Source organism: Lipophrys pholis (assembly GCF_963383615.2).
Source record: "Lipophrys pholis genome assembly, chromosome: 4".
NCBI lineage: Eukaryota > Metazoa > Chordata > Actinopteri > Blenniiformes > Blenniidae > Lipophrys > Lipophrys pholis.
In genome coordinates, this window is record NC_137637.1 from 3332500 (window position 1) to 3359198 (window position 26699).

The following is a 26699-nucleotide window of genomic DNA, read 5'->3' on the forward strand; positions in this document are numbered from 1 at the left end:
AGTGAGAGGGTGAAGCGTGAATGTTAGGGTGAATAAGGAGTGAAAGGATGAATGTAGAGTAAGAGGGTGAATAGAGAATGTTAAGGTGAATAAGGAGTGAGAGGATGAATAAAGAGTGAGAGGGTGAATATAGAGTGTGGGTTTTAATAAAGAGTGAGCGGGTGAATAAAGAGTGAGAGGGTGATTGTAGAGTAAGAGGGTGAATGCAGAGTGAGAGGGTGAATAAGGAGTGTGATACTTTAGTGACAGGTTATATAAGAGCTGCTGTTGGCTCGGCGGTAAACACTGAGATATTTAAATGTTGTTCTGCTCTGCAGAGATCCGGAGCCTCGCTAACTTTCCTCCCTGTTCTTTCTTTCTCTCTCCGGACTCCACACCGCGGTCCCGGCTGCAGCGGCCAGGCTCGCCGGGCTCCGTGCAGTCACCAGGGGGCACGCACACAGCTTTCCCGGCGGTGTGAAGAGGAATGCGCTGAGGGAAGCCTCGCTCCGGCTCCTGCTCCGGCTCCAGCCGCTCCATCCTCCCTGCCCGCCCGCCGCGGACTGATGGAGCGCTGCGCTGCTTAGCTTCATGAGTCCGGCGGGACTGCCCCTGGCGTTTTTTCCTGGGGAACATCATATTGGATCATATTGTTTGCAGGACGCGGTTCCTCCTGCAGCCCCCCCTCCGCTCCATCCCGGCGTAGCTCTGAAGTGAACATGGCGACTGTACCAGTATATTGCATCTGCAGATTACCGTACGACGTGACCCAGTTTATGATCGAGTGCGATGCCTGCAAGGACTGGTTCCACGGCAGGTAAGTGTCGGGCCGGGCCGGGCCGGGCTCCCCGGCTCTGCCTGTGTGTGGCAGGGTTTTCGCAGTTGTGTGGGGAGGGGGGGGAAACAAACAAAAATGGCGAGGTCTCGGCTGCGTTTGACAGCTTTGTGGCTCTCGGATCGCCCGTCTACATCTGAGGAGAGGCCGGAGAAGAAGAAGGCGGAGTTTGAGGAAGATCGGAGCGGGCTTTGGGCTCCGTTTTGTCGCGATTAAACACATTTTATTCTTGTATGAAACATATGGGGCTTCACGGGACCATTACGCCGTGTGTTAGTGTCGTTTAATGGCTGTTAAACATCCCCGCATAGCTCCCCGGACCGCGGCTCGTCCTTCCCCGCTCCGAGAAGCGCACAGAGCGGCGGAAAGCCTCGGCTCACGCTGCTTCTCTCAGCCGCGTTCCAGCCGCCTGCCGCCCGCTAAAGGCTCCCCGCTCGGAGCGGCTCTGGCGGGCTTCTCCAGGCGGCGGTCCGCTCTCTCAGCGCGGCTGGAAATCACGACAGCAGCCCGGGGAGCAGGCGTCCTACCGGGCACTGGCTGTCGCTGACAATGACCCTTAAGCCCAAGCGGAGACACAAAGAGGCGGGTTGTTAAGAACCGAAGCCCGATTTATTTTGCTGCTTCTGGGGTTGTTTGTCGGTGCTTGAGCGGTGACGGTGGATCCGCCGCCGCTCATCACTTTCCCTCCGCACATCAGCGCTCATGATCCCGCTAGCATTGCCTTATTCGCCTCCCCCCCCACCCCCCTCCCCGGTGCCCCAGGTAGCTCGGCCCTCGGCCCCGGTACGTCGGCCGTGGTTCGTGGAAGTGTTTGGTGCTACCCGCCGTACGTCCCGGCGCTTCTCGGGCCAACAAGCCCTGGCCCCGGAACAGCGGAGAGTATTTACGCGCCTGAACGTTAACCCTTTCAGGGTGTCTGTCTGCCCACTCCCCCCCCCCCCCCCCCGGCACTCCCGGGCTGTCTGTGGCCCTGTCCGGGGATAAACCGTGACCTCGGGCCGCCAGCAGAACCGTGTGACCCGCAGCCAGCAGCCGGTCCTGTTCTGGTGCTCTGCAGGGTCTCATTAAAACCTGGACATGATCTGACTGTGTTCAATGAGCTGCCTGATGTGAATGAAACAAGTAGACAACATCACTCTTTCTCTGGATGGACCCAGTTTGTACAATGTTAGTTCTTCCTCTTCCTTTTGAGCACGTTTGTGGACTTGTGTTGTTTAAAGTCATCTTCTCCTTGACTTGTGTGATTTCTGCTCTGCAATGTTGAAATAATGCAGTGAAACTGGATTTGGAGCAGCACCAGTCAGACATGTCAAACCAAACATTTATTGCAAAATCAGTCTTTTGTGTTGTCAGTCATACATATGGGATGTATTTTGTAGCCCTGATATTCAATGACAAAAAGGAAATTGTCCTACTATTCCATACAAGTGAAAATCTCCCAATAATAATCAAATAGTAGTTGGTCCATTTTCCATTTTTCTGTTGAAGGCTGCATGGTGGAACAGTGGTTAGCACGCTCACCTCACAGACAAAAGGTTGTTGGTTCAAATACTGTGGAGTTTGTTCTCTGCTGGTTCCTTAGGGTTCCTCCCAAAGTCCAAAAACATGTGAGGTTGATTGGTGGTGCGTGTGTGTTCACAGCTTCCAGGGTCCATTCAGAACCACAGAAGTCTGTGATCATCACATGGGGACACTTCATGCACAATGTTTTGGATCAGAACGGCAAATTCAATCAATATTTACTCCGTCTTGTGACTTTTATCGACTGTTTGAAATCACTGTGTTTTATTACCACCATGTCTTATTAGCAGCACGTAATGACTACCTCCTTAGTTTTTAATTCATCCTGATTTTTCATCTTCAATTGGTGGTTACTGCTGGAAACCCATGAAGAAAAATACATTTCGTTGTTCGATGTGTCTGTTTAAGAAAAACAGTAACAAGTCTAAGGAAACACTGCTCTCAAACATAGAATTGTCTTTTCCTCTAGTCTAAATTAAGTCCAGGAGCTACTTTAGTCCAGCTAACAAATCATCTGCATTACTTCCTGCTAAAGCTGGATGCAGATCATGTGATCATGTCACAAAGCATTCTGGGATTGATCCACTGAGTGGGCGATATTCTGGGTGCAGATAAACAATCTGATCTCTCAGTCATGGAAACCAAGGTAAAGACACATGAAAGCAGACTTTATGTTTACAGCTCAAACTAACCCCGTGTGTGGCTACACGGCCCAAAAGAAACCCTTATAGCGCGGCATTATGTAATAATGGTGCAATATGTAATAATGTAATAAATTTTCAACTCATTATGTAATAACGCCACATTTTGTAATGAAATTCTTGAACATTTTCTATTAAACTTTGCCGCATTTCATAACAACTTGCTACATATTACAACAAGAAAATGTAATAATTTGGTGCATTGTGTAATAAATGTTTCCCTTTATCTGTAGACATGGTTCTATGTTTAATAATGAACAGAAATTCTGATTCAGTTGGACTAGAATTATATCTCACCTTTTGCTTTTGCTCATGTCCAACATGTGGTTAGGGTTTGGGTAATTGTAATTGTAATTCATTTCATTATTATTTCGAATTCCAAATTAATTGTTTAATATATTTTATGAGACTGACATAATTGAACTGTCTATCATTCCCTGTTAAAGCAGGAGGTGCCCCAAAGTTTCTGATGCATATCAGATTCCATTTTTATTCAAATAATTAATATCTACCTTAATTATTAATCATTATCGATAGCCAAACTGTCCAAAACCCAACCCAAAAGTAAGAAATCCCTACATAGTCCATATTGGTACTTTAATAGTTGCAGCCAATTCATTCATGTTTACAGCTTGTTGTTTTCTGCACACATGCCTGTGTGGTTGCACTACTAAAACAAGTGACAGCACCCTCCTGTGGCCTGGTAGACTAACTACATTGTTGTCGGCAGTGCTGCAGTGTAAATGCAAGTTTTTTTTTAATGAAATTAGGTGTTGTCATGTGTATATATATATATATATATATATATATATATATATATATATATATATATATATATATAAATACACACATATATAAAACCCTCTCTGCCCCCTTTCTGTTTGCTAACATATGTTATTTCTTAAATAATTGTAGTTTTTTTGATCAATATTTTTTTTTGATTTCTTAATACAACACCACAAAGTAAACAAACACAGAACATAAAACAAGAAAAAGAGAATAAAATAAATAAAATAAAAACAACTTAAAAAAATAATATATGAACCAGTCAATACTTAAAATATTAGGAACAATACAACAAAATGCCAACCCACAAGTGTCAAACCTTTGTATTTATACTTTTGGTAAATACTATACGTTGTGTGTATGTTATGAATCAATATAGATTAAGAAGAATTTTCAGGCAGTGTATTCAATAAAAATGAGTAAGTTCTTGAACTGTCCTATTCTGTTTCATCTGGAAGCCCGATACAAATCACATTTTTCCATTCCATTTTAAAGTATAAAGCGAGGGGAGACCAATTTGTTTCAAAGAATTTAAAGACCCTTTAAATACGTAGGACAGCCTTTCTAAAGGCTTTGCTGACGAGACGTTTTCACGCCACATCTGAAGATGTGGTGTTTCTTTATCTAACCATCTTTGTAAGATTGCATAACAGGCAGCAAAAAGTAGAATTCTCAAAATGTATTCATGTTTATGTGGAGTATTTGTTTCTAGCCCTAATACCAAGCACCAACGGTCAAAGGAATATTAATATCCAATACTTGATTAATCTCTGATTGGACAGAATGACAAAAATATTGACTCTAAGGGACAAACCACATTACGTGACTGTACGTTCCCATACTGGTTTTGCATTTTGGGCACAAGGGGGCGCTCTTTTTTATCATATTTCCTATGTGTCACTGGTGTCATCTGAAGTCTGTGAGTTTTCTTTTGTATTGGGTTTCGTATGATTTCTTTGAGCATGTGACTTTCTTCACATTTAAGGTATATATTTTTCCGTCTTGTTTCATCCAGGCGGGTGCCGAAGTCATCGTTCCAAAGATTTTTAGTTTTCATCGGGGTAGGTCTGAAAAACATGTTTTTATACAAGTAACTTAAAAATGTATTTTTCAGTTGAAGGGCTCTAAGTGACACGGTTTCCAATAAATTGAAATTCTGAGCCTTTTTCTATGTTGGAATAGACAGAATATAGCTTCTAATTTGTAATTAACAAGAGACGTGTGTCTGTGGAAGACCACATCCCGTCCAATGTTAGGAGAAGAACTTAAGGTTCTCACCTGAAAATACATCAAGGATCTTTGTTTTACCCGAATCACACCATATTTTAAAGCCTCATTGCGCGAGGGTAAAGAAATCAGGATTTTCATAGATGAGAGCCTGAAATGAAGGTTGTTCTATAATTCTATAACGTCTTTGCACTTATTTCCATGTTTTAAGAGTATTTTTGACAAGCACATTACATTTATTAGAGAAATCTTCTTTATAAATGGGAGAGCTGAGAGTCCTGTGTTTATTGCCTCAGATCCAAGATCTAAGTAAGGAGATGCACCATCACTTCTAATCATTTCCAAGACATATTTAATTTGAGCAGCCCAGAAATAGTGTTTAATATTTGGCAACACTAAGATGATCATAAATGGATCTGATGTCACTCCATTTAGGAAGGTTCTACAAACTGAGACTTCTGGAGTAGAGTATACTAATTTCACCCAATCCAAAGAAACTTCACCAAAAGAGAATTCCTTTAAGGTTTGAAACAGATAAGGCCATCAGATGTTATCAAATGCTTTCTCAGCATCTAATGTTACTATCAAAAAGCATTAGATTTTTTAAACGTAACACACCATAATATATTTAGTAATCTTCTGGTATTTCACTATGAGTTTCTATGAGCCACAAATCCTGTTTGATCATAATTCATGATTTTTGGTACGAAAGGTTTTATTCAGGTTGCAAGGAGTTTTGCAAAAATGTTACCATCTGCATTTTGAATGTTTATGGGCCTATAAGAGGCAGGATTATTTGGGTCCTTGTTCTATTAGATATTACTTTCATTAATGCCTGTTGAAGTGAAGTAGGGTTTGCTTGTTTTTTGACAGAGAAGGCATGTTTGTACATTTTAGCTATCAATGGCGCCAACGTTTCTTGAAAAATAAAAATAAAATTATATATATATAATATGATATATATATATATTTGGGAAGGCAGGCCATCAGGCCCACAAGTACCAATCACCTTCTCCACTTCTTCACAGGTTCTATCCTTCTCACGGCTCAGTTCATCTACTTCAGATATTTTTGGCAGGTTTAACAGTAAGGATGTCCCGATCACACTTTTTGGCCCCCGATACCAATCCGATTTTTCAGAAATGAGTATCGGCCGATACCGATACTTTCCCGATCCGATACTTACATTACTATTGCAAAGATACTCAATAGTCTATTTTTGGAGCAACTAAGACGTCTGAAGCTAAAAGCACTATTGGCAGAAGCTTTGTTTACCTAGAAATTATTGTAAAACTCATTTGTTGAATCAAAATTCTTCTCAGAATGACTTAAGAACTTATTTAAACTTTATTCAGTCATAACAACAGAAAAACAAATTACACTCTGCAGTCTTGTATCTCTTATTTATGTTAACTTAAACAACTTCACCTGGAGTTTGTAGCAAATACATTTTTTTTTAAATGAAACCCAGTGAATCAGTGTGACTAACATATAGACTATAAAAAACTACAACATAAACAGTATTCGGTAAAACCATTCAGAAGAACCCAATTCCCAATTGCCTTTAGGGGCGCTGTGACTCACCAAACACAACAAAAACGCAGAAGAAGACAGACCACATAGAAATGTAGAAGTAGACTTCAACACATAAACACATAAACCAATATCTATAACTCTAGTTGTATAGGTCTATGGCCCCGCTCCGCCTGCTTTTAGCTTCTGCAGCTCGACAGGAGCTTGTAGTCCGTGATTGTTGGGGTTGTTAGGGGACGTTACGGACCGCGGTGGAGGGGGGGGGGCGATTACGTCATCTTTTTTCCACGGATCATCGTCTTTGCCCCGCCGCATGTTTACTTTTTAGATGTCTTATCAAATTAGTTGTGTTAAACGAAGCTCTGGTGCTCCACCTCTCGGGACTGTGGCGAAGCAGATAGTACAACTGGCCGCTGGACTGGTTTGGTTGTCAACCTTAAAATACCTCCAGACCGCTGACGGCAGTTTACGGCAGGTCGCAAACGGGGCTCGCTTTACGGCAGCTTTTTTTTTTTTAGATGGGCGGGGTGATCGGCTCGGCTGTGATCAGTCACAAATCACCAATATCGACCCCGATCCGATATCTACCGATCTGATCGGGACATCCCTATTTAACAGATAAAAAAAGCGAGACATTATTTCTGAGTATTTGTTATATAGTATACAGAGATGAGTAATATTCATAAAAGACTCTTGTAATGTCATTGTTTGTATAACACGGCTTCCCATTTTGTCTTTAATTTGTGTTATTTCTTTTAGTCTTTATTATTTATGAGATTAGAAAGATATTTCTGTGTCCTATCGGCTTGTATAATCATTGTCATTTTCTGCAATGAAATGCAGAAGTTCAAATAACTAAATTCTGGGTCTGATAATTTGGACCAATTCCAATTCCATGTGCATCTATGTGAGTAATTTTTGATAAATTGTAGTTTTTTTCAGTGTTGACATACACATGGTCACATTTTAAATGACTCCACTATAATATAAATGTGTAAACATTGTATGAATCTCCTCAGTAAGATATTAACAGAGGACCAGTTCAAACAACATTTCTTTAGGGGTTTAAATTACTATTTGAAGTAGCTACTGAATGAATGGTTTTTCTATTTGATAGCCTACATCAATTTGAAAACTAAAATTAAAATCAAAGTTAGGTGCAGTCATAGCACACTCTGCCTTACCATTGTCAATGATGTTTTTATGTTTCATGTTTCGCTGCTTTCTCCTCTCGAGCCGCCTTCCTACTGTTCTATATGAAATTCACATTTTACACTATTTATTCTTTCTACCTGTCTTCTGCCATCTTCAGTTAAATGTTAAGTCAATGGAGGAATGATTTCAAACTGATGTGTTGACTCAGGCAGCAACTTCCTGCCAGTCCATCTGGGACCTTTACTGTGAAAGAACTGGGTTTTCAGTCTGGTACTTTAGTGTGAAATGACTTTACTGAGTTTTCAATCTGTTGCCATAGCGACCAGTGGTATTGGTGCTCCATTGCTGATGACTTTTTATTCTGGTTGTTTTTTCCATTACTCAAGGTTCACATACTCAGAGTTGATGCAACTAATTCAGATCAGCTGTTCTGGAACCAGAAACTCGAGTTTCAGTCTCAGAGTGAGTCGACTCAGAGTTGAGGGAGAGACTAAGAGGTTGTTCAACTCCCTTTCTGGAATACTCCCCTGAAGTCTGTTTGACATTTTTCACCTTGTTGCTCTTTTTCTCTCATTTGGGCTCTCCATTACACAAAGACCAAAAACTCGAACTATGAGGCCTCTGAAAATTGTAAAATCATAATCATTTCATAAGCCCCTCCCAAACAGGACGTAGCATCAGGAAGGAGGTGTGGCTTCCAAATCTTTAATACAGGATTAGTATCTGACAGAGGTCTGAATACATCACAGAAAAATGTAGGTATTACCCGTTTTCTGATGGAGAATCCACCAAATACTTCCATTTGTTAAATCTTTCCCTGCTAGAATCCCAGAGTCAGATCCCGCAGCACACCTTCACAGGTCTGATGTTTTGAAGCATCCGGGTTGATTTGGCTCTAGAAGGAGTCTGATATTCTGGCTGATCAGTGTCACTTTAACTATTTGATATTACTGCTGCTTTTCAGAACAGATTTGAGTTGTAATTCAACATTTGATTGTCCTGCTTCCAGTTTAACCCACGTATGGAAACTCTTTATACTGGAACCAATGTTCAACTCCTAGAAACTGAACCTGGGATGGATGATCGTCACCCCAGTACACCTTCCCACACAAATTCATGCTGAGATTAGAAAGTATTGTGTCATACTTTTGAATATACAGTGTTTACAGATTGATCCACGATTCAGTATTGATCTGGCTCCTGGCTTTGAATCTTACAAATGGCCCTTGGTGGAAAATGTTTTCAAATTACACTCACTAAATATGTGTCCACAGGGGTATCAGAGCATCAATAAGCTTTCCTAATGTGTTGTCTCCTTCTCGTCCTGGACAGCAGTTGGTCCAGGAAATTAAGAGTTCCTCAAGTTTCAGATTCTTTTACAACAATCACACCAGCTTCCGCTAATTGATTTGGCTTAAATCTAAGTCAGAGTTCCACTCCCACTCTGAGGTGTGAGTATGCTGGCAGATGCTCTGGATACAGACATTTTATCAGGGTCTGACCAATTGAAACGCCTGATTATAGCAGCTAGAGAATAATCGATAACCGACCATCAGTTAGCCCATTGATGCTGAAGTTAACTCGAGCTGATGTTAACTACGTAGTCCCTACATTTCACTATTTCTCACCTGCCTGCAGCAGGCTGCTCCCACGGCCCCGCCTACGACCTGCATGCTCGCACCGTGAACATCTCCCGTGTGCAGACAGGCACAACATAGCAATGTACAAAGACAATGTAGGAGTTGAAAAGGAGGAACTGCTGATTTCACTCAGTTCGAGCACGACAAATTCATTTCTCTATCTCCAGAGCTGTGCGCCTCCAGGAGGCAGCGTGTCGTTCATGTTTGCTGTCATTGTGCTCAGCTTTGCCTCAATCTGAACAATATTTTATACAACACAGATAAATATTAAATCTTGGGCAGGCTTCATTTATATATGAATTAATTCTAGGTATTCTGCCCCAGCTAGCGTAGCTTTGCAGAAACATAACAGTTTCACAAGAAAACTCTTATTCAGGATTGTCTGGTTGAAGTTTTACTCAAGAAGCAATGAAAACTGAACAAATTAATTGAGATTACTCTATGATATGTGATTCAAATTCAATTCATTCAACATGTTATACATTTACCGATGAACCAAAAATGATATATCGAACACGTGCTAGCTTGATGCTAATGTATATGGGAAATTTCTTTGATATGCGAGCCATCAACTTTTTAGTTGGAAGGCTTTTTTTATGTCACTGTTACAAAATAAGTTAAATTCAATTTGGCACTTTCCGCATTTCAGACAGACCATATAATGACGGCACTGGCTAAGCTACCAGCTGACTGTCGGTAACAGCTAAGAGCTGTTAGACGAGCCACTGGCGGAATAGTGACCCAGGTGAGGAACAATTCGTTCATACTCCAACATCACCAGAGAAATCAGGGTTAACATACTGTGAGTTTTCACATAACCCGCTTTCTGGAATACCCCCCAGATCTTCTCAGAGAAGGCATCTTGTTGGAGCATTTCTGATGGTAAGCTGATTTTGCTTGTGTCAGTTCCTCCAACTTGGTATTTGGATTTTAAATACAAGACCTTAAATTATGTATGAGTGACTGCAGCTTGACAGAAGGTTTTCCAATTGGAAAAGTGTTCAGATTTCTGTGAGCCAAGCAGGTGGTCGAAGACTTTTCTTACAAAGGCTGAGAGTCGTAGAGGCATTTCTGCATCAATATCAGGTTCTGCTAACTCAAAAGTTTCCTTCTTTGAACAAATGTCTCTGGATAAGAAGCTTTTACCTTCGAACCAGTTGGTTTGTTCTAACTGGATTGCCGGCTGCTGGTCTGCAAGATTGTTGTCTGTCCTGACTAAGTACCATTGCTCAGGTTTTGTTGATTTCCTGATGCCTGTAAATCTGTTTTTTACATACACATGATCCCTTCTGTTTGTGTTACTGATGTAGCCCAGTACAATCCAACTGTCAGTGTAGATTGTGACCTCATTGCAATATCAGTGTCCAGTGCATCTGTAATTAGATCATTTTAACTACCAATACGGCAGCACAAAGCTCCAGACGTGAAATGGTGTATGGGGGTGTGTGGATTTAACTTTAACTTACCCATGATGAACCCAATGTGGGTGTGACCTTCCATCTCCACTTTGTTTTAAATATGCCACTGCTGAAATGGCCACAGTGGAGGCATCAGAGAAAACAGAGTTCTCTGTGTTTGGTGGAGTGCAGAGAGACAGGAATATATGACCTTTCTATTTGAAGCTGTTCAAGTTATTTGACTGAGTCTGTCCACAGCCCCCATTGTTCTTCCTTCACAGCTGGTAGAGGGGCATCCCATTTCAAATTGATCAACAGACAGCTCTCAGATCTAGTCCTTTCCTTAAACTGTAAACAGCTGCGACAAACCCCAGTGGGTCGAAGAGGCCACCTTCTGGTGAACGACTTCTCTCTGGATACACAGCAGGTGAAAGTGCCAGACTGCAAGCTCCAGGTCAGTCCTCGATTGCACTCAAGTGGCAAGGGATTGATTGTAAGCTCCAGATTTACTAGGTATTTAGCTCCTTCTTCTGGGAGAACACATCCATCACAACATGGCTATTAGAGGTTATCTTGTGGATTTTGTTGTTTGACTTAGCTTGCATGCCTTTTATTCCTTTCAAGATAGAAATAGCTTTGTCGTGAGTTTGGACAGAGGCTAGAACGTCATCCACGTAGAAGTTCCTCATGATAAATTGCTTGGCTTCAGTGCCATGTTCGTCTTCCCCATGTGGAGCTGCCTTACTTAAGCCATAGCTGGTCACCGCTGGAGAAGGAGAATATCCAAATACATGAACCTTCATGCTGTATTTATTAAACATGCCACCACGCTTCTTTTTACCTGGCAGCAACATGTGTCCAGCAAGTTTTGTAGAGACTAGACCAACAGCCACCGAGTCAACAAACAGTGAACGCCCCATTGTTTACACTCGTGAACAGCTGTTAACTCTGTGTAGCGCAGGGAAGCTAAGTGGCTCCAGACCCAATGTCTCCCATGAGCTGAAGAGAAGGAGAAGAGGCTGCCACTCAGGGATATTGTGCCAGGATAAGAAAAAGCACTTTAAGCCCACCCACCCATCATCACCGGGAATGTGACATCCATCTTGAACAAGCCGGATGAGCTAACGATGCTAACATAGTATCAAAGGGAGTACAAAAACGTTGCCTGATACTGAATAACAGCGGATTCCAATGTTGCACTGGACGGATTTCAGCTTCTAGGGGCAGACAATACACGGTACAGTGGTAAGAAGAAAGAGAAAATGATAGATGGTGTAACTCTGTGAACATCACTATCAAGGAAAAAACTGTATAGTAGAGACATTGAACTGCTAGACAGCGGCCATATTATCTACCGAGGGAGCTCTCGCAGGTTATCGCGATAGTAGAGTTTGCTCTCCCTTGGCTAACTCCGCCTGTGATGTCCTCCACTTGTCTGTAAGAAGTCTGCAAACACAACATCCACAAGTCCTCCTCTAAATTACCGGAGACTTCAGCCATGCCTCTCCTCGCCTTTTGTGCACCTGGATCAGATCACGTCCAAGTAGAACGATGGACGCAGCTGGGTCTGTTGCTGGGGGTTTATTCCGTCAGGCACAGGAGATGATGATGTCTTGTTACCTCTGGTGACAGAATGTCAGATCTGGCCACTAGTCACATTCGATCATTGTGGGCAAAGAGATCCGGGTTTTGCCATCCGGAGACTCGCTAATGAAGTTGCTGGCAGGCCTGGCTGATGTCTCAAACACTCCTGAGTATTTCTTTAAAGTGTACGATAGAGCTGATCCTTGAAGGACAAAGTGTTCAAAGAATGTTGGCCTGCCTAAGGATTTGTTGCTCTGATCATCAGCGACAGTGTAGGTCTTCAGAGCTCTTTCTCTGTCCAGCCAGAACACTCACAAAATGACACAAATGAGTTGATGTAAATGTGATTTCCTTTGTAGAACGTCTGGAGTCATCAGACGGTGTTCAGTTACATGTGTGATGTTGTCTTTGATGTGACATGTGTAGGTTGTGAGTTAACAAGTTAGTCAAGCAAAGATTAGCATGCAGACCCTTTGTCTGTGTGGCAGAGCTAACGTCGGTTTACAGGTTGATAACCAGGGGTGACTGGTCAGTAGGGGCAGGTTGGGCTGAGCCCCACCTGGTGTCATCAGAAAGGACTGCATGCAAACTATGCTATTAATTCTTTAAGATTATCTTTAATATTTTCTTGTCTGTGAATAAAACTTCCTCCTATATAGCACATAATTACTGTGTGAGGACTGTGCTCCCTGGTTATTGGCCTCCTCTTGCGGTTTCAGGTTGTGTTTCCTCCTGATCCACACTGATGGTGCATTAGTGTAGCTCGCCCCTCTCTCACCATGCAGTGTGTATTACATGCAGTTAACTGTAAGTGTTAAGGATGTCCCGATCACACTTTTTGGCCCCCGATACCGATCCGATTTTTCAGAATTGAGTATCGGCTGATACCGATATTTTCCTGATCCGATACTTACATTGCTATTCCAAATATACTCAATAGTCTATTGTTGGAGCAACTAAGATGTCTGAAGCTAAAAGCACTATTGGCAGAAGCTTTGTTTAGCTAGAAATTATTGTAAAACTCACTTATTGAATCAAGATTCTTCTCAGAATGACAAGAACTTATTTAAACTTTATTAAGTCATAACAACAACAGAAAAACAAATTACACTCTGCAGTCTTGTATCTCTTATTTATGTTAACTTAAACAACTTCACCTGGATTTTGTGGCAAATGAAATTTTTTTTAAATGAAACCCAGTGAATCAGTTTGACTAACATATAAACTATAAAAAAAACTACAACATAAACAGTATTCAGTAAAACCAATCAGAAGAAACTAATTCCACTTCAAAGTGTCTTTGACTGGTTGGGTTGAAAATAAGTCCAAAACAAGTGCAAATACAATAATAAAAATAAATAAATAAATCTTAAACATAAATGCTCTTACGCTACAATGTACCTTCTTTGTGTATTATATTTCAGTTTACCTTAAAGCAGGATGAGAGGTTTGACCTGAATTGTCACAAAACATTTACATTTCAATGTGAATTATAAACACTTAATTCCACTTCAAAGTGGTAAAATCCGTTTGACAAAAGTAGTCTGAACATAGTTCTCTCAAAAACGTATTCAGAATATCCCAGACTCCCTTCAAACTAGTGTAACCTTCTGGGTTATTTTTTTCGCCATATCACTCCCCTGTGGGTACTTATCCTTTTTTTTAAAGTTGAGAGTTTGCTGCTTCGGTGCGGCTTTTTCTTTAGTTGTTGTAAACTGAGCGTACCCCGCCGCATGGTTACTTTTTAGATGTCTTATCAAATTAGTTGTGTTAAACGAAGCTCTGGTGCTCCACCTCTTGGGACTGTGGCGAAGCAGATAGTACAACTGGCCGCTGGACTGGTTTGGTTGTCAACATTAAAATACCTCCAGACTGCTGACATTTTATCCACTCAATGGCTTTAGGCTGCTAACGGCGAGGTTGCTATTTGTCAGTTTACGGCAGGTCGCAAACGGGGCTCGCTTTACGGCAGCTGACGTGAAAAAGTAATTTTCTTTGTTGGTTTTTTTAAGATCGGCGGGGTGATCGGCTGGATTTGCCGATTCCCGATCAGTCACAAATCACCAATATTGGTCCCGATCCAATATCGACCGATGTGATCGGGACATCCCTAGTAAGTGTTCATGCTCAGGCTGTGGCTCCATTCATTCAGTTCACGTGATTTTGATGCCTCGTGGGGCTTGACGCCCGAAGCCCCACTAACAACGTCATTTCGAAGCTCAGAGCTGATTGGCTGGCGCTGATTGAGGCGGAGCTTCACAGAACCGGAGCGAGTCGTCACAACTACCAGCTTGTTAGCAGCTAAGGCTAACAAACAGTTAAGAATCTAAATTAATTAGTTTGAAATGCTTACTTTAACGGAGAAAATTAAAGTAAGTAGTTGTAAACTGTGTGAGGCGGTGAGGAACACTTTTTAAGTATCTCATTAGTTTCTAGTTTTACTGGTGGTCGAGTGGCTGAGCTGTGTCTGTCAACCATTTTTTTTTTTTATTGAAAAAAAGTTTGTTTTTTTTGATCGGCTATTACCCAGGCTCACGCCTATATGGTTGTTATATTGTTGTGGCTAAAAGGTTGTGCACATACTTTACTTTGGAATTCAGTAGTGTCACCAGACCTGAAATAAAATCTTGCCCCACCAAATATTTACATCTAGAAACGCCACTGTTGATAACTACTAATATCATGATCAATACAACTCAATCACAAGTAATAGAATTAACACATCTTCACAAAAGTTAAAGAGTTCAGTGCATAGCATCATGTTTAACTAACCACCTCATGTAATGCCCAGTAGTTACGACATTGTCACTGAAGAAGGAGTTGTGGTTGTTGTCCAGGCCTGGGAAGCTGCTGGCTTCTGTGGCAGGTAACACCTCCTGAGAGCTCTGGTTGGCTGCGTTCTGCAGGCTGGGAGGAAGAAGAAGCTGAAGCGTGATGATTCAGGAGAGTCTGTGCAGCGTCCTGGTTGTTTCCTTTCCAGACCTAAGGATATGGTCACTTGGTCTGTGGTGACTTTCCCTGCCTTTGAGGGAAAAGCACAAAAGGTTCTGTGAGCCGTAGTTTCTCAGGTTGATGGGAGATCATATGCTGGGTGCTGGCCTCCGGTTCCGGGGAAGTTCTGACCCTCGTGGTTGTTCGGGAGAGAAGTTGAGGATTTGAGGCCTCCAGGTTTAGGCCTCTGGTGTTAGCAGGATGAGCTTGCCACTGGATGAACTGCTGCCAGCAGATCACCTCCTCAAAGAGCAGGAGCAAAGAAAGAGGGAGATAAATCACTCCAAAGGCTTTTGATAAGGTGGGGGCATTCCAAGTTGTAGAATCCGGGGGCTCCAACCAATCTATGACTGGCTGAGAGCATGGGGGCAGTCGGTGTCAGCAGTGTTTCATGGCCCACCTGCGGTGAGATGCTCAGTCACAAATGAAGATTGTCTGTGGTCTGCTGAGATCTCAACACCTTTTTGCAAATGTTAGGTTAGTAGTACAGTGCAGAGAATTTACTCAAGTACTACTTCATGGAAAGAAGTTTTCTCCAGTACTGAAGTGAAGCTGTAGTGAATCACTACTGAGTCACTGTAGTGAAGTGTTGTATTGAGTCACTGAACTGAATCCCTGTAGTTAGACAAAGTGGTGTTAGGGTTAGTCACTAGTAAATCAATTCCATATTTACACTTTTGTAATTTTCTTGGAGTGTTGCGCCTGTGACGCCTGTTTTCGTCTGCTGGAGTTCATCAGTCAGTGTTAAGTCTGATAAAGGTCATTCCCACCACTGCATGCATCATAGTCAATGTGTTTTAATCCTTAAAAAATATGCAACCTTTTTACTGCCATCTAGTGTTCAATATACTAACTAGTAACGAGTCACAAATCCACAGAGAAATTAGAACCTCAGCTGGTCATCGTTAATTTTCAAACCCTGAAAGCTTGTCTCCATGCCGGACCCTCACACTATATGTGTGTGTGTGTGTGTGTGTGTGTGTGTGTGTGTGTGTGTGTGTGTGTGTGTGTGTGTGTGTGTGTGTGTGTGTGTGTGTGTGTGTGTGTGTGTGTGTGTGTGTGTGTGTGTGTGTGTTTTGCAGCTGTGTGGAGGTGGATGAAGATGACGCTCCAGACATTGATATCTATCACTGTCCCAACTGTGAGAAGACCCACGGCAAATCCACCAGTGAGTAGTGTGTGTGTGTGTGTGTGTGTGTGTGTGTGTGTGTGTGTGTGTGTGTGTGTGTGTGTGTGTGTGTGTGTGTGTGTGTGTGTGTGTGTGTGTGTGTGTGTGTGTGTGTGTGTGTGTGTGCGTGTGTGCGTGTGTGTGTGTGAGAGTTTGCGTGTGTGTTGATGTGTGTGTTGACATGTGCTTTGCAGTGAAAAAGAAAAAGAACTGGAGTAAACACGATACGGGCCAAAGCACGGACATCAAGGCCGTGCAGAACGGCAGCCAGGTGTTCATCAAGGAGCTGCGCAGCAGGACGTTTCCCAGGTAACACACACACACACACACACACACACACACACACACACACACACACACACACCAGAGCATAAACACCGGTAGTATTACAGCTGTGACGTACTACGTTATTAATACAATTAGAAATGGAGTGCTGCACTTACTCCTTCACCACTGTGTTCACTACCTTACTGATGCCAATATTACTTCCATTAGCAGGTATTATGTTGCTGCCTGGAGCAGCGCAGTGGTGCAGTGGTTAGTACTTGTGGGAGTTTGCATGTTCTCCCCGTGGGTGCATGAGTTTCCTCTGGGTACTCCGGTTTCTTCCCACAGTCCAAAAACATCCCGTGAGGTTGATTGGTGATGATAAATTGCCCCTAGCTGTGAATGTGAGTGTGTGTGTGTGTGTGTGTGTGTGTGTGTGTGTGTGTGTGTGTGTGTGTGTGTGTGTGTGTGTGTGTGTGTGTGTGTGTGTGTGTGTGTGTGTGTGTGTGTGTGTGTGTGTGTGTGTGTGTGTGTGTGTGTGTGTGTGTGCTCTGCGATAGACTGACGACCTGTCCAGGTGAACCTGCCCTCGTCCACAAACCTCAATCAGGTTTTTTTATTTTGTTTATTTTAAGGATCCCCATTAGTCAATGCAGAGACTATGCTTCCTGGGGTCCATTCACAAAAAGAAAGAGAAATAAAGAAAACCATTTACACGATTAAAATAAAACTTTCAGCAATAAGAATTAGTACATCAACAGAGCTCATACAGTCAACTCCAACAAAACAAAAGCTAGACAATTAAACAACAACCAGAGCTCCACTAATTCAACATTATTTAGATTAGCTTTGAAAACAACATGAGTGCTCATTGACCTCATTTGAGGAGGCAGCACGTTCCAGTGTGAGATGCCTCGATATATAAAGGTATTTTTAGGAGCATTAGTTCTTGGCAAAGGCAAATAAAACATTGTATTGGAGGCTTGTCGCGTATTAATGCCATGTCTGTTACAGGTGGGTTGTAGTTTAGCGAAAAGGCTGAAAGGTCTGTGGGAGGTCCAGATTTGATGCAAAGACAACACAGAGCAACACGCCACTCTGTCCTTGACTTTCATCCACGACAGCTTCTGATGCATTGCATTAACATTAGTTGGAACAGGGCGGCGCAGAGCGAGCCTCGCTGCCCCTTTTTGTGCAATCTGAAGTTTGTGGAGATCTTTCTTAGCAGCACTGCCCACAGAGTGGGACGATAGTCCAAACGACATCAAACTAAAGACTCCAGTATGAGTTTTCTGGTTTCTAATGACGTAAAATGGGCATTGCATCTAATCAGTGAGACTTTCTACTCATTTTAGTCACAATATTGTTTATATGCCTTGTCCATGACATAGTTTGATCTAATGTGACCCCCAACAATTTAATCGCAGTCAGACTAATGATTGGTTCGGCAAAAAGATGTTCAACTTTGGGGTTCTCTCACAGAATATTTAGAGCCCAACACCATACACTTTGTTTTTGACACATTTGGTTTCAGCCTGTTCTCCACCACCCACTCATAAGTAGACATTAACTCCTGTTGTAGCATATTATTGACCTGATCTATTCTAGAAGCAGATGCATGTACAGTTGTATCATCTGCATATACTGTCATACATGCCTTACGTAACACATACGACATATTATTGACAAAAATATTATACAGTAGAGGGCCGTGGCAGCAGCCTTGAGGAATTCCGCATATTAAGGTTACAGAGTCTGAAAAGGATCCATTGAAAACAACACACTGTTTTCTGTCAGCCAAATAATTACTAAAGAAACATATGGCTGAGCCTTTAAAGCCATATGCTGATAGTTTCTCAAGTAGAAGTTTATGATCAACTTGATCAAAGGCTGCACTGAAGTCCAAAAATGCAACTCCTACCAATGCTTATTGTCGATTTGTTGCAGCCATTCATCAGTTAAACCTGTGAGTGCTGTGCTGGTTGAGTATCCTTCTTTATATGCATGTTGAGCATCAGACTGAAGATAATTCGCCTCAAAATACTTCTGAATCTGTTTAAACATAACCCCCCCATCAGTTTACTCAGGACCGGTAAGATGCTTACGGCTCTACTGTTATGCCCAGTCAGTAGGTCTTTTGAATTTTCAGCGAAAGGAAATACTTTTGATATTTTCCCCAAATTTGGATAAATGCATTCTTCAAAACATAGATTAAAAATATGACATAAAGGCTTTACAACTGATTTAGCTGCAATTTTTAGAAGTTTGCCATCCATATTATCAATTCCACAAGTTTTATCACAGTATATATTTTTAAGTATTCTTTGAATCTCATCATCCTCCACAAGTTTAACAATAAATGAACAATTCTTGCCAAACATAATGTTTTCTTTTATGATTGTTTCTGACAGTCTACCACTCACTTGGGGCATTTCATTTCTGAGACTTTTCACGTTGTCTTGGTAGTAATTATTGAAATAGTTTGCAATTTCAAAAGGTTTCTTAATAAATGTGCCATCCACCTCAATAAATGAAGACATTTTACTCATCTTGTTTCAACCCAAAAGTTCCTTAATTGTATTTCATATTTGTTTGCTATTTTTACGACATTCATTAAACTTATTTTGGAAGTAATGTTTTTTCTTTTGCCTTTTCATTTTTGTTACTTTGTTCCTCAATGGACCGATAAGCCCGCCAGTCAGAGTTGCCAGACATAACAGCAGTTTTTTTTCAATTGGTCCCTTTCTTCCATAACTTGCCTCAGATGACCACATCATTGATAAAGTCAGGTTCTGAAAAAAAAATTGTACATTCTTTTGTAAATGACTTTTGGTCCAATCCGTGGGATTTTTGTTTTAAATGCCAGAGCAATTATATTGTGATCACTGAAGCCAATAGGTTCTAAAATAATACTTGAGCACTTTTCAACACAATTTGTATAAATATGATCAATACATGTAGATGTTATTAATCCATCCCTGTTCGTTTTTACCCTTGTAGGTGAATTTGAACCTCCATCAGCTGGACTAGAAAATGGTCCAGGGTCCTGAAGCCGCTTCACTTTAGCTTCATTAAATAGAAATATTCACTGTAGAGACTGAGTCAGCTTCCCTACTGAACCTGGGAGCTGCTTCCTCATGGGAGGAGCCTGAGAGCTGAAACCTTTAATCCTGATGAAATGTTCCAGATCAATCTGGATCAATAGTATCAATGCAGCACTGATATCGAACAGAACCAGAACAGAGACCTTTTTATAGATTAACAAACTTTCTCTCCACTCTGTTTGAAATAGGTCTAATTGAGTTAGATGCCCCCAGTGGGGGGCAATGTTTCTCATGCCCCAGCAGGCTGCAGTGTTGCTCCAGCCCCAGAAGGTGGCAGTGTTGTGTAACTGGCTTTGCATTCCCTCAGTGCCGAGGATGTGCTGGTGAAGCTGGCCGGCCCTCAGCTGTGCATGGACTACCTGGAGGAGAACGGCTTCAACGAGCCCATCCTGGTGCAGAAGAAGGACGGTCTGGGAGTGTCCATGCCCGCTCCCACCTTCTACATCAGCGACGTGGAGAACTACGTCGGTGAGCAGTTCCCACTTCTTACCACTTCTACACCTCCACGAACTGAGTGCGCTGTAGCATCCACACATTTCTGTTCATCAGGGCAGGTTTTACAGTCAGTCAATAGTTCACTTTCTTCACCAGCCATCCAACATCTCATGTCCAACATTCACTACATTAAAGAAACACACTCTTGTCCAATAAAAAAACAAAAAACAAGTTAACTCCACCAGGAGGCCACCAGGAGGCAGCATTGTAACATCATTAAAGAACCAGAGCCATTTGCTCCACTGAAGAAGAAGAAGACGGCAAAGCGCACCCAGACCTAACTCTGTCACGCGGTCCCACCGCAGACAGTACGGTAATATGTAGGCGGGGTTTTGAACGAAGCGGGAATGTGTCAGGAAAACAACATGGAAGCGGCTGCCGGCTGCCATCGGAGTAAAAGCCTTGAGCCTCGTTCCCCGCTAAGTTTAAAAGGCAAGTTAAAGCTTAAACTTTCTCATTGTGAACAGCAGCCTTCAGCTCCTGCTGAATCTCCTCCTCTCCTGTTACTGAGAGGAGCGTCTGCACCTCGTTGTAAGACCGCGATGCTGTGGAGTGCCTACGTTTCAATAAACCGAGTCAACAAAACAACCAGTGAGCGCAAAGTGGCGTATGTAAACAATAACAGGAGGGTTTACAGCCGATGGAATATTTAAATGTTGCTGCTTGTCCAGAGTGACGATCGTCACTACCAATCAGCAGACGGCTGCGTTGTCGCTCTTCCTTATCAGAGCCATTCCCCAGCGCTAGGTACCTCAACGGAGGGGTGACGAAAAACTGTAACCAGTGGTTACGGGCTGCAGGAAAACCCATCCAACCTCGTTCCGCACAAACAGGCGGCGGGACCGCAGCTTTACGTAACTCCAGACCACTGACCTATTGGTCCTTGCCGGCGCTGCCATGGCAAGTAGGCGCTGACTTCCAGTAGTGGCAGAAAGCCAGCAGGGGGCAGCATTACAATGAGAGAAAGTTCAGCTTCAAAGAGTCTCTCCAACCATCTGGCTCTTGACAGCTTTGTTCATTCATCCAACATGAGCCATAGCTCAGGTTAAAGGTGTGAAGTGCAATTAGGATTCACACCTCTCAGTCTTTGTTGTCATAGTAACTGATATTTAACACATAAACACTGATAAAGGAACCTTTACTGATGAAACGTGACAACGCTGTTGACGTCACGCAGTCCCCCACATTCTCCAAATTGAACAAAAATAGTCTTGTTTGTTTGTGCTGAACAGTGTGTTAGAAGGGCGCCCCCTTCTGGCAGGTTTCCTGTGATGCCCTCAATACATGGCGCTCCTTCCTGCCCTCACACTGGTTTTCATCGTCTCATATTGAACTTGTTATATTTTAAAAACCAAGCCCGCACTTACGCAGGACAAACAACTGACATCATTTTTATTCATCTTGGACAAAGTTCGGAGCTGCTTGAACTTAGATGTTGATTTATTGTTGCCACTTGGGCACCCTTTAAAATATCATTTAATATCTTAAAAACCAAAACAGCACAAACAACCATTTTCTCGGCACAAACCAGCACAAGTGATTGGGACTATTGTGACTGAGTTTTGCTTGGGGTGGGGGGCCAGCTTCACTTCGGTGTGTTAGAATTTCGGGCCCCTGCTGAGTCCGATCCGTTTTGACTAATGAGTAGGTTTGACGTGGAGCGGTGTTGGTTCCATACCTGAGGGGCACAGCCCCTCCTGGGTCCCTCCAAATCTGGGACGTGGTCTTTGAGGTATTATGGTCTGTTTCATCCCTCTGAGTCAGTGTGACCCCAACATATGTCTATGGATCGTCAGCGCAAATGCACCATAGACATATAAAACTAGAGTCAGTGGATGTGTTTATATGCATTTGTATGTAGTATTGTAAATGTGGATTTGGACACATGAGTAGATCAGTGGCGGCTGGTGGGGCTCTTCAGTATTCCTCCATTTCATCCAGTATTAACAGTGTGTTTATAAACCACTTTATAACAATCTTGCCTTTTTTACATTGCGAGGTCAAACTTACTGAACTTTTAAACAGCTTGTGACTAGAGTAAACTCATTAACGCGACACTTTTATTAACATACTTGTAAACAAAGATGCTTCATTGGTCTCTTTGAGAACGTTCATGTGTTTTGGGGGCTTGTTTACTTGAAAGGAAAGTTGGTCTGAGTTTATTGAAACTAAATGAACTTCCGGTAGATTCTCACCCACCCAATCAATCTTTGAAAGTATTTTAGGATTGTGCCTCAACTTGCAACGTAAACTGTTTCTTTAGGCTCTTAGATTTTCACTCATTTTCACTCATTAGTAAATATGATCATATCTAAACACACGCACACACACATCCCATCCACTTAAAATGATCATTTGTGTGTGTGTGTGTGTGTGTGTGTGTGTGTGTGTGTGTGTGTGTGTGTGTGTGTGTGTGTGTATATGATCATTTTACACACATATACATACATATATATATATATATATATACACATACAGTACATATACACACACACACACACACACACACATATATATATATATATATATATATGATCATTTTAAGTGAACATATAAATCCTTACAAAAGCAAATACTAGGTTGATTCCAGGAGGATTTTGTATGTTGTATTTTGAGTGTTTTTATATGTTTATATGTCTGTTTATACTGAAATACTGCATGACAATAGTTGTGTTTATGTGAGCTGTCCAGGTTAGGATGCATCACGTATAAAGAGAACAAGAGCACAAGTTCTTCCTGCGACGTTCTGCCGCCTGTTTGGTGAATAGAGCAGTTAGTCTGCAGTGGTTTGTTCTGAGCCTGATGCCGTGGTTGCTCTCAGGTCCTGACGTGGGCGTGGACGTGGTGGACGTCACCAAACAGACCGACAGCAAGATGAAACTCAAAGAGTTTGTGGATTATTACTACAGCACAAACAGGAAGAAGGTGCTGAACGTCATCAACCTGGAGTTCTCCGACACCAGGTGACCTTGAGGAGCCCTGATGTGACGCCCAGGTCAGAAAGAAGAGGTCGTTCTAATGAGAGCTTTGGGCTGTGTGTGTGTGTGTGTGTGTGTGTGTGTGTGTGGCAGGATGAACAGCATCGTGGAGAGTCCACTCATTGTGCGGCAGCTGTCATGGGTAGGAAACTACTGGCCAGACGACGCTCTGCTGGGGAAGCCTAAAGTCACCAAATACTGTCTGATCTGCGTCAAAGACAGCTACACAGACTTCCACATCGAGTGCGGCGGCGCCTCCGTCTGGTACCACATCCTCAAGGTGCGCCTCACTCAAACACTTTATTTTTGCTCCACCACATATGGACGTCTTTGGGCTCGTTCACTGCAGGGAAATATGACCAAATTCAGATTTTTTTACACACAAGTGATTTATATCGGACCTGTTCTGTGCCCATGTGAAAGCTCCAGTTCTGATGTTTTCACACCAGACCCAGGCCTCGTTCCTATGTGGTACCAATTCGTATATTTTTCTACACGCAATGGCTTCGTCATTGACGTGTGACTGACATCACGGATAAGCGCTGGAGGAAGCGGCTCCACCAGAATAAAAGCTGTGCCCTTTTTTTTTCCTCATTCTCCTTCTTCTTCCCCTCGTCAGGTTGTCTAGATGTTGTCACATTCACAACAGGTCACATTTGAAACTTCAGAGGTTATGAAAGATGACATCAGCGTATCCTTTTCTGGATTTCCTGAAATCTATGTCCTTTTATGGATCATTGACGATGATGACGATGGTGATGATGGTGACGATGATAGTGATGATGATGATGGTGGTGATAATAATGAAGATGTTGATGGTATTGATGACGTTGATGGTGATGATGATGGTGATGATGATGAAAATGGTGATGGTATTGATGACGTTGATGGTGATGATGATGACAGTGATGGTGATGACGTTAACGACGATGATGTCTGTTTGCAGGGGGAAAAGATCTTCTTCCTCATTAAGCCCACCTCGGCCAACCTGTCCCTGTACGAGCGCTGGAGGTCGTCGTCCAATCACAGCGAGATGTTCTTCGCAGACCAAGTGGACAAATGTTACAAATGCACGCTGAAGCAAGGACAGACGCTCTTCATCCCCTCAGGTCCGACCACAGACACAGCTCACAAAACTGAACCACCATTAGAACCAAAAACAAAACACAGTAAAAATCCAACATTGAACTGTTGGATTTAAATCAAAGTATATTCAAATTCAGGGCTAAATACAGTGGAGTTTAAAATGCTGAAAAAGTACTGTTGCAGGGCAGGCCAACCAGTCAGACACCAAGAGCCACAAAAAATGATGGTGGCACGACAAAGAGCCACTTCATACAAACTGGTCTCACAAACAAACTCCCTCTCTCACACAGACACCAAATAACACAAAGTGAAAATACATACATAATGTATGATACATCTCCATATGGAATTACAAAAGTTAGACAACAGTTGACAAGGCATGGATTTACAACATTAACAAGAATAATTTCACCCTCAGCGACACTCATGTTCAGGGACCGTCTGCAAATTGTAAAATCGCTACAACAGCGAAGACAAACCATATATCACTGTCAGACTAAGTGTTGTAGTGTGATCGAGTGAAAGCTGCAGTGATTCTGGTGACACAGTGGACACCAGTCATGTTATTAGGTATTTTTGTGGTATCTGTTTTTAAATTGTTTTGCAGCGGTTTGTAATTTGCAGACGGTCCCTGCACTCTGGTCACAGCGGCTGCTCATAGAGAACAATGTTGTTTCTGCTGCTGCAAAGATGGAGACTTTGGACAAAATGAGCTGGTAGCATATTGCTGCCCTCACACTGATGGATAAGAGGCGTCGTTTGTGTGTTGATGATGTTTCATTAATGAGTTATTAATGCAGGAACTTTCCGGAGCTGCTCTCAGCAGGTGTGTCTGCGTCTGGGTCTAATCCACCAATTAATTCCAACTTCTTCATGGACCTGCTCTGAAGAGTCTCTGTACTGGAGCCTTGGTTTACTGGCCAGCGTAGCTCCAACTAGCCTCGCCTGCCAGATATAGTGTAGCAGCGGCTGTGGAGGGTGTTAATGCTGTGGAAGTGTGTGAACACAGTGGAGTGTGTTAATGTTGTGGAGTGTGTTAATGCTGTGGAGTGTGTTAACGCAGTGGAGTGTGTTAATGCTGTGCAGCGTGTTAATGCAGTGGAGTGTGTTAACGCTGTCGAGTGTGTTAACGCAGTGTAGTGTGTTAACGCTGTGGAGTGTGTTAATGCTGTGGAGTGTGTTAACGCAGTGGAGTGTGTTAACGCTGTGTAGTGTGTTAATGCCGTAGAGTGTGTGAACACAGTGGAGTGTGTTAGCGCAGTGGCATGCGTTAACGCAGTGAAGTGTGTTAGCGCAGTGGAGTGTGTGAACACAGTGGAGTGTGTTAGCGCAGTGGCGTGCGTTAACGCAGTGAAGTGTGTTAGCGCAGTGGAGTGTGTGAACACAGTGGAGTGTGTTAACGCAGTGGAGTGTGTTGATGCTGTGGAGTGTGTTAACGCAGTGGAGTGTGTTGATGCTGTGGAGTGTGTTAACCCAGTGGAGTGTGTTAACGCAGTGGAGTGTGTTAACGCTATGGAGTGTGTGAACCCATTGGAGTGTGTTAACGCAGTGCAGTGTGTTAACGCTGTGGAGTGTGTTGATGCTGTGGAGTGTGTTAACGCAGTGGAGTGTGTTAATGCTGTGGAGTGTGTTAACGTAGTGGAGTGTGTTAATGCTGTGGAGTGTGTTAACGCTGTGGAGTGTGTTGATGCTGTGGAGTGTGTGAACACAGTGGAGTGTGTTAACGCAGTGGAGTGTGTTAATGGTGTGGAGTCTGTTAATGCAGTGGAGTGTGTTAACGCTGTGGAGTGTGTGAACACAGTGAAGTGTGTTAACGCAGTGGAGTGTGTGAACACAGTGAAGTGTGTTAACACTGTGGTGTGTGAACACAGTGAAGTGTGTTAATGCTGGTAGAGGACAGTGCAGAGGATTATGAATGTTACTTCACGGGACTTTATTTCAATGTTAAACGTAGTTAAACCTAATAGTTCTGTATTTATATGAATTCCTCATCCTCTGTTATCGTTCCTTTATTGTTCTCCCATCGTTATCATCTTGTTCAGGCAGGTTTCGCGTTAAACTGAGACAACAAGTCGCGGTCATGGTGCTGTGCTCTGAGTGATGCGTTTGGGTGCGACTTAAGAAAATCCGAACTCTGAAGTTTACGCGATAACTATTTATAACTGTAAGAGCCGCACTGTGATGATTTCAGTTAATGGATCCAACACAGACAGGCAAAGAGCTGCGGGTTGGCCACCCCTGTACTCTTGTTT

At 42.6% G+C, this 26699-nt stretch overlaps 1 protein-coding gene across 2 annotated transcripts in view; it reads left to right on the forward strand.

The window, feature by feature from the left end:
* The first annotated feature begins 408 nt into the window (after positions 1 to 408).
* Positions 409 to 26699, forward strand: part of phf2 (PHD finger protein 2) — a 46158-nt gene continuing 19867 nt past the window's right edge. The window contains exons 1-7 of one of the 2 annotated variants that reach the window (XM_080461318.1): positions 409 to 796; positions 16432 to 16517; positions 16712 to 16826; positions 20196 to 20356; positions 23205 to 23346; positions 23455 to 23641; positions 24308 to 24470. In XM_080461318.1, coding sequence (XP_080317444.1) covers positions 699 to 796; positions 16432 to 16517; positions 16712 to 16826; positions 20196 to 20356; positions 23205 to 23346; positions 23455 to 23641; positions 24308 to 24470 — 952 coding nt within the window. In that variant the 5' untranslated portion in view covers positions 409 to 698. The remainder of the gene's footprint in view (positions 797 to 16431; positions 16518 to 16711; positions 16827 to 20195; positions 20357 to 23204; positions 23347 to 23454; positions 23642 to 24307; positions 24471 to 26699) is intronic. The other variant, XM_080461319.1, reaches the window with a different exon arrangement.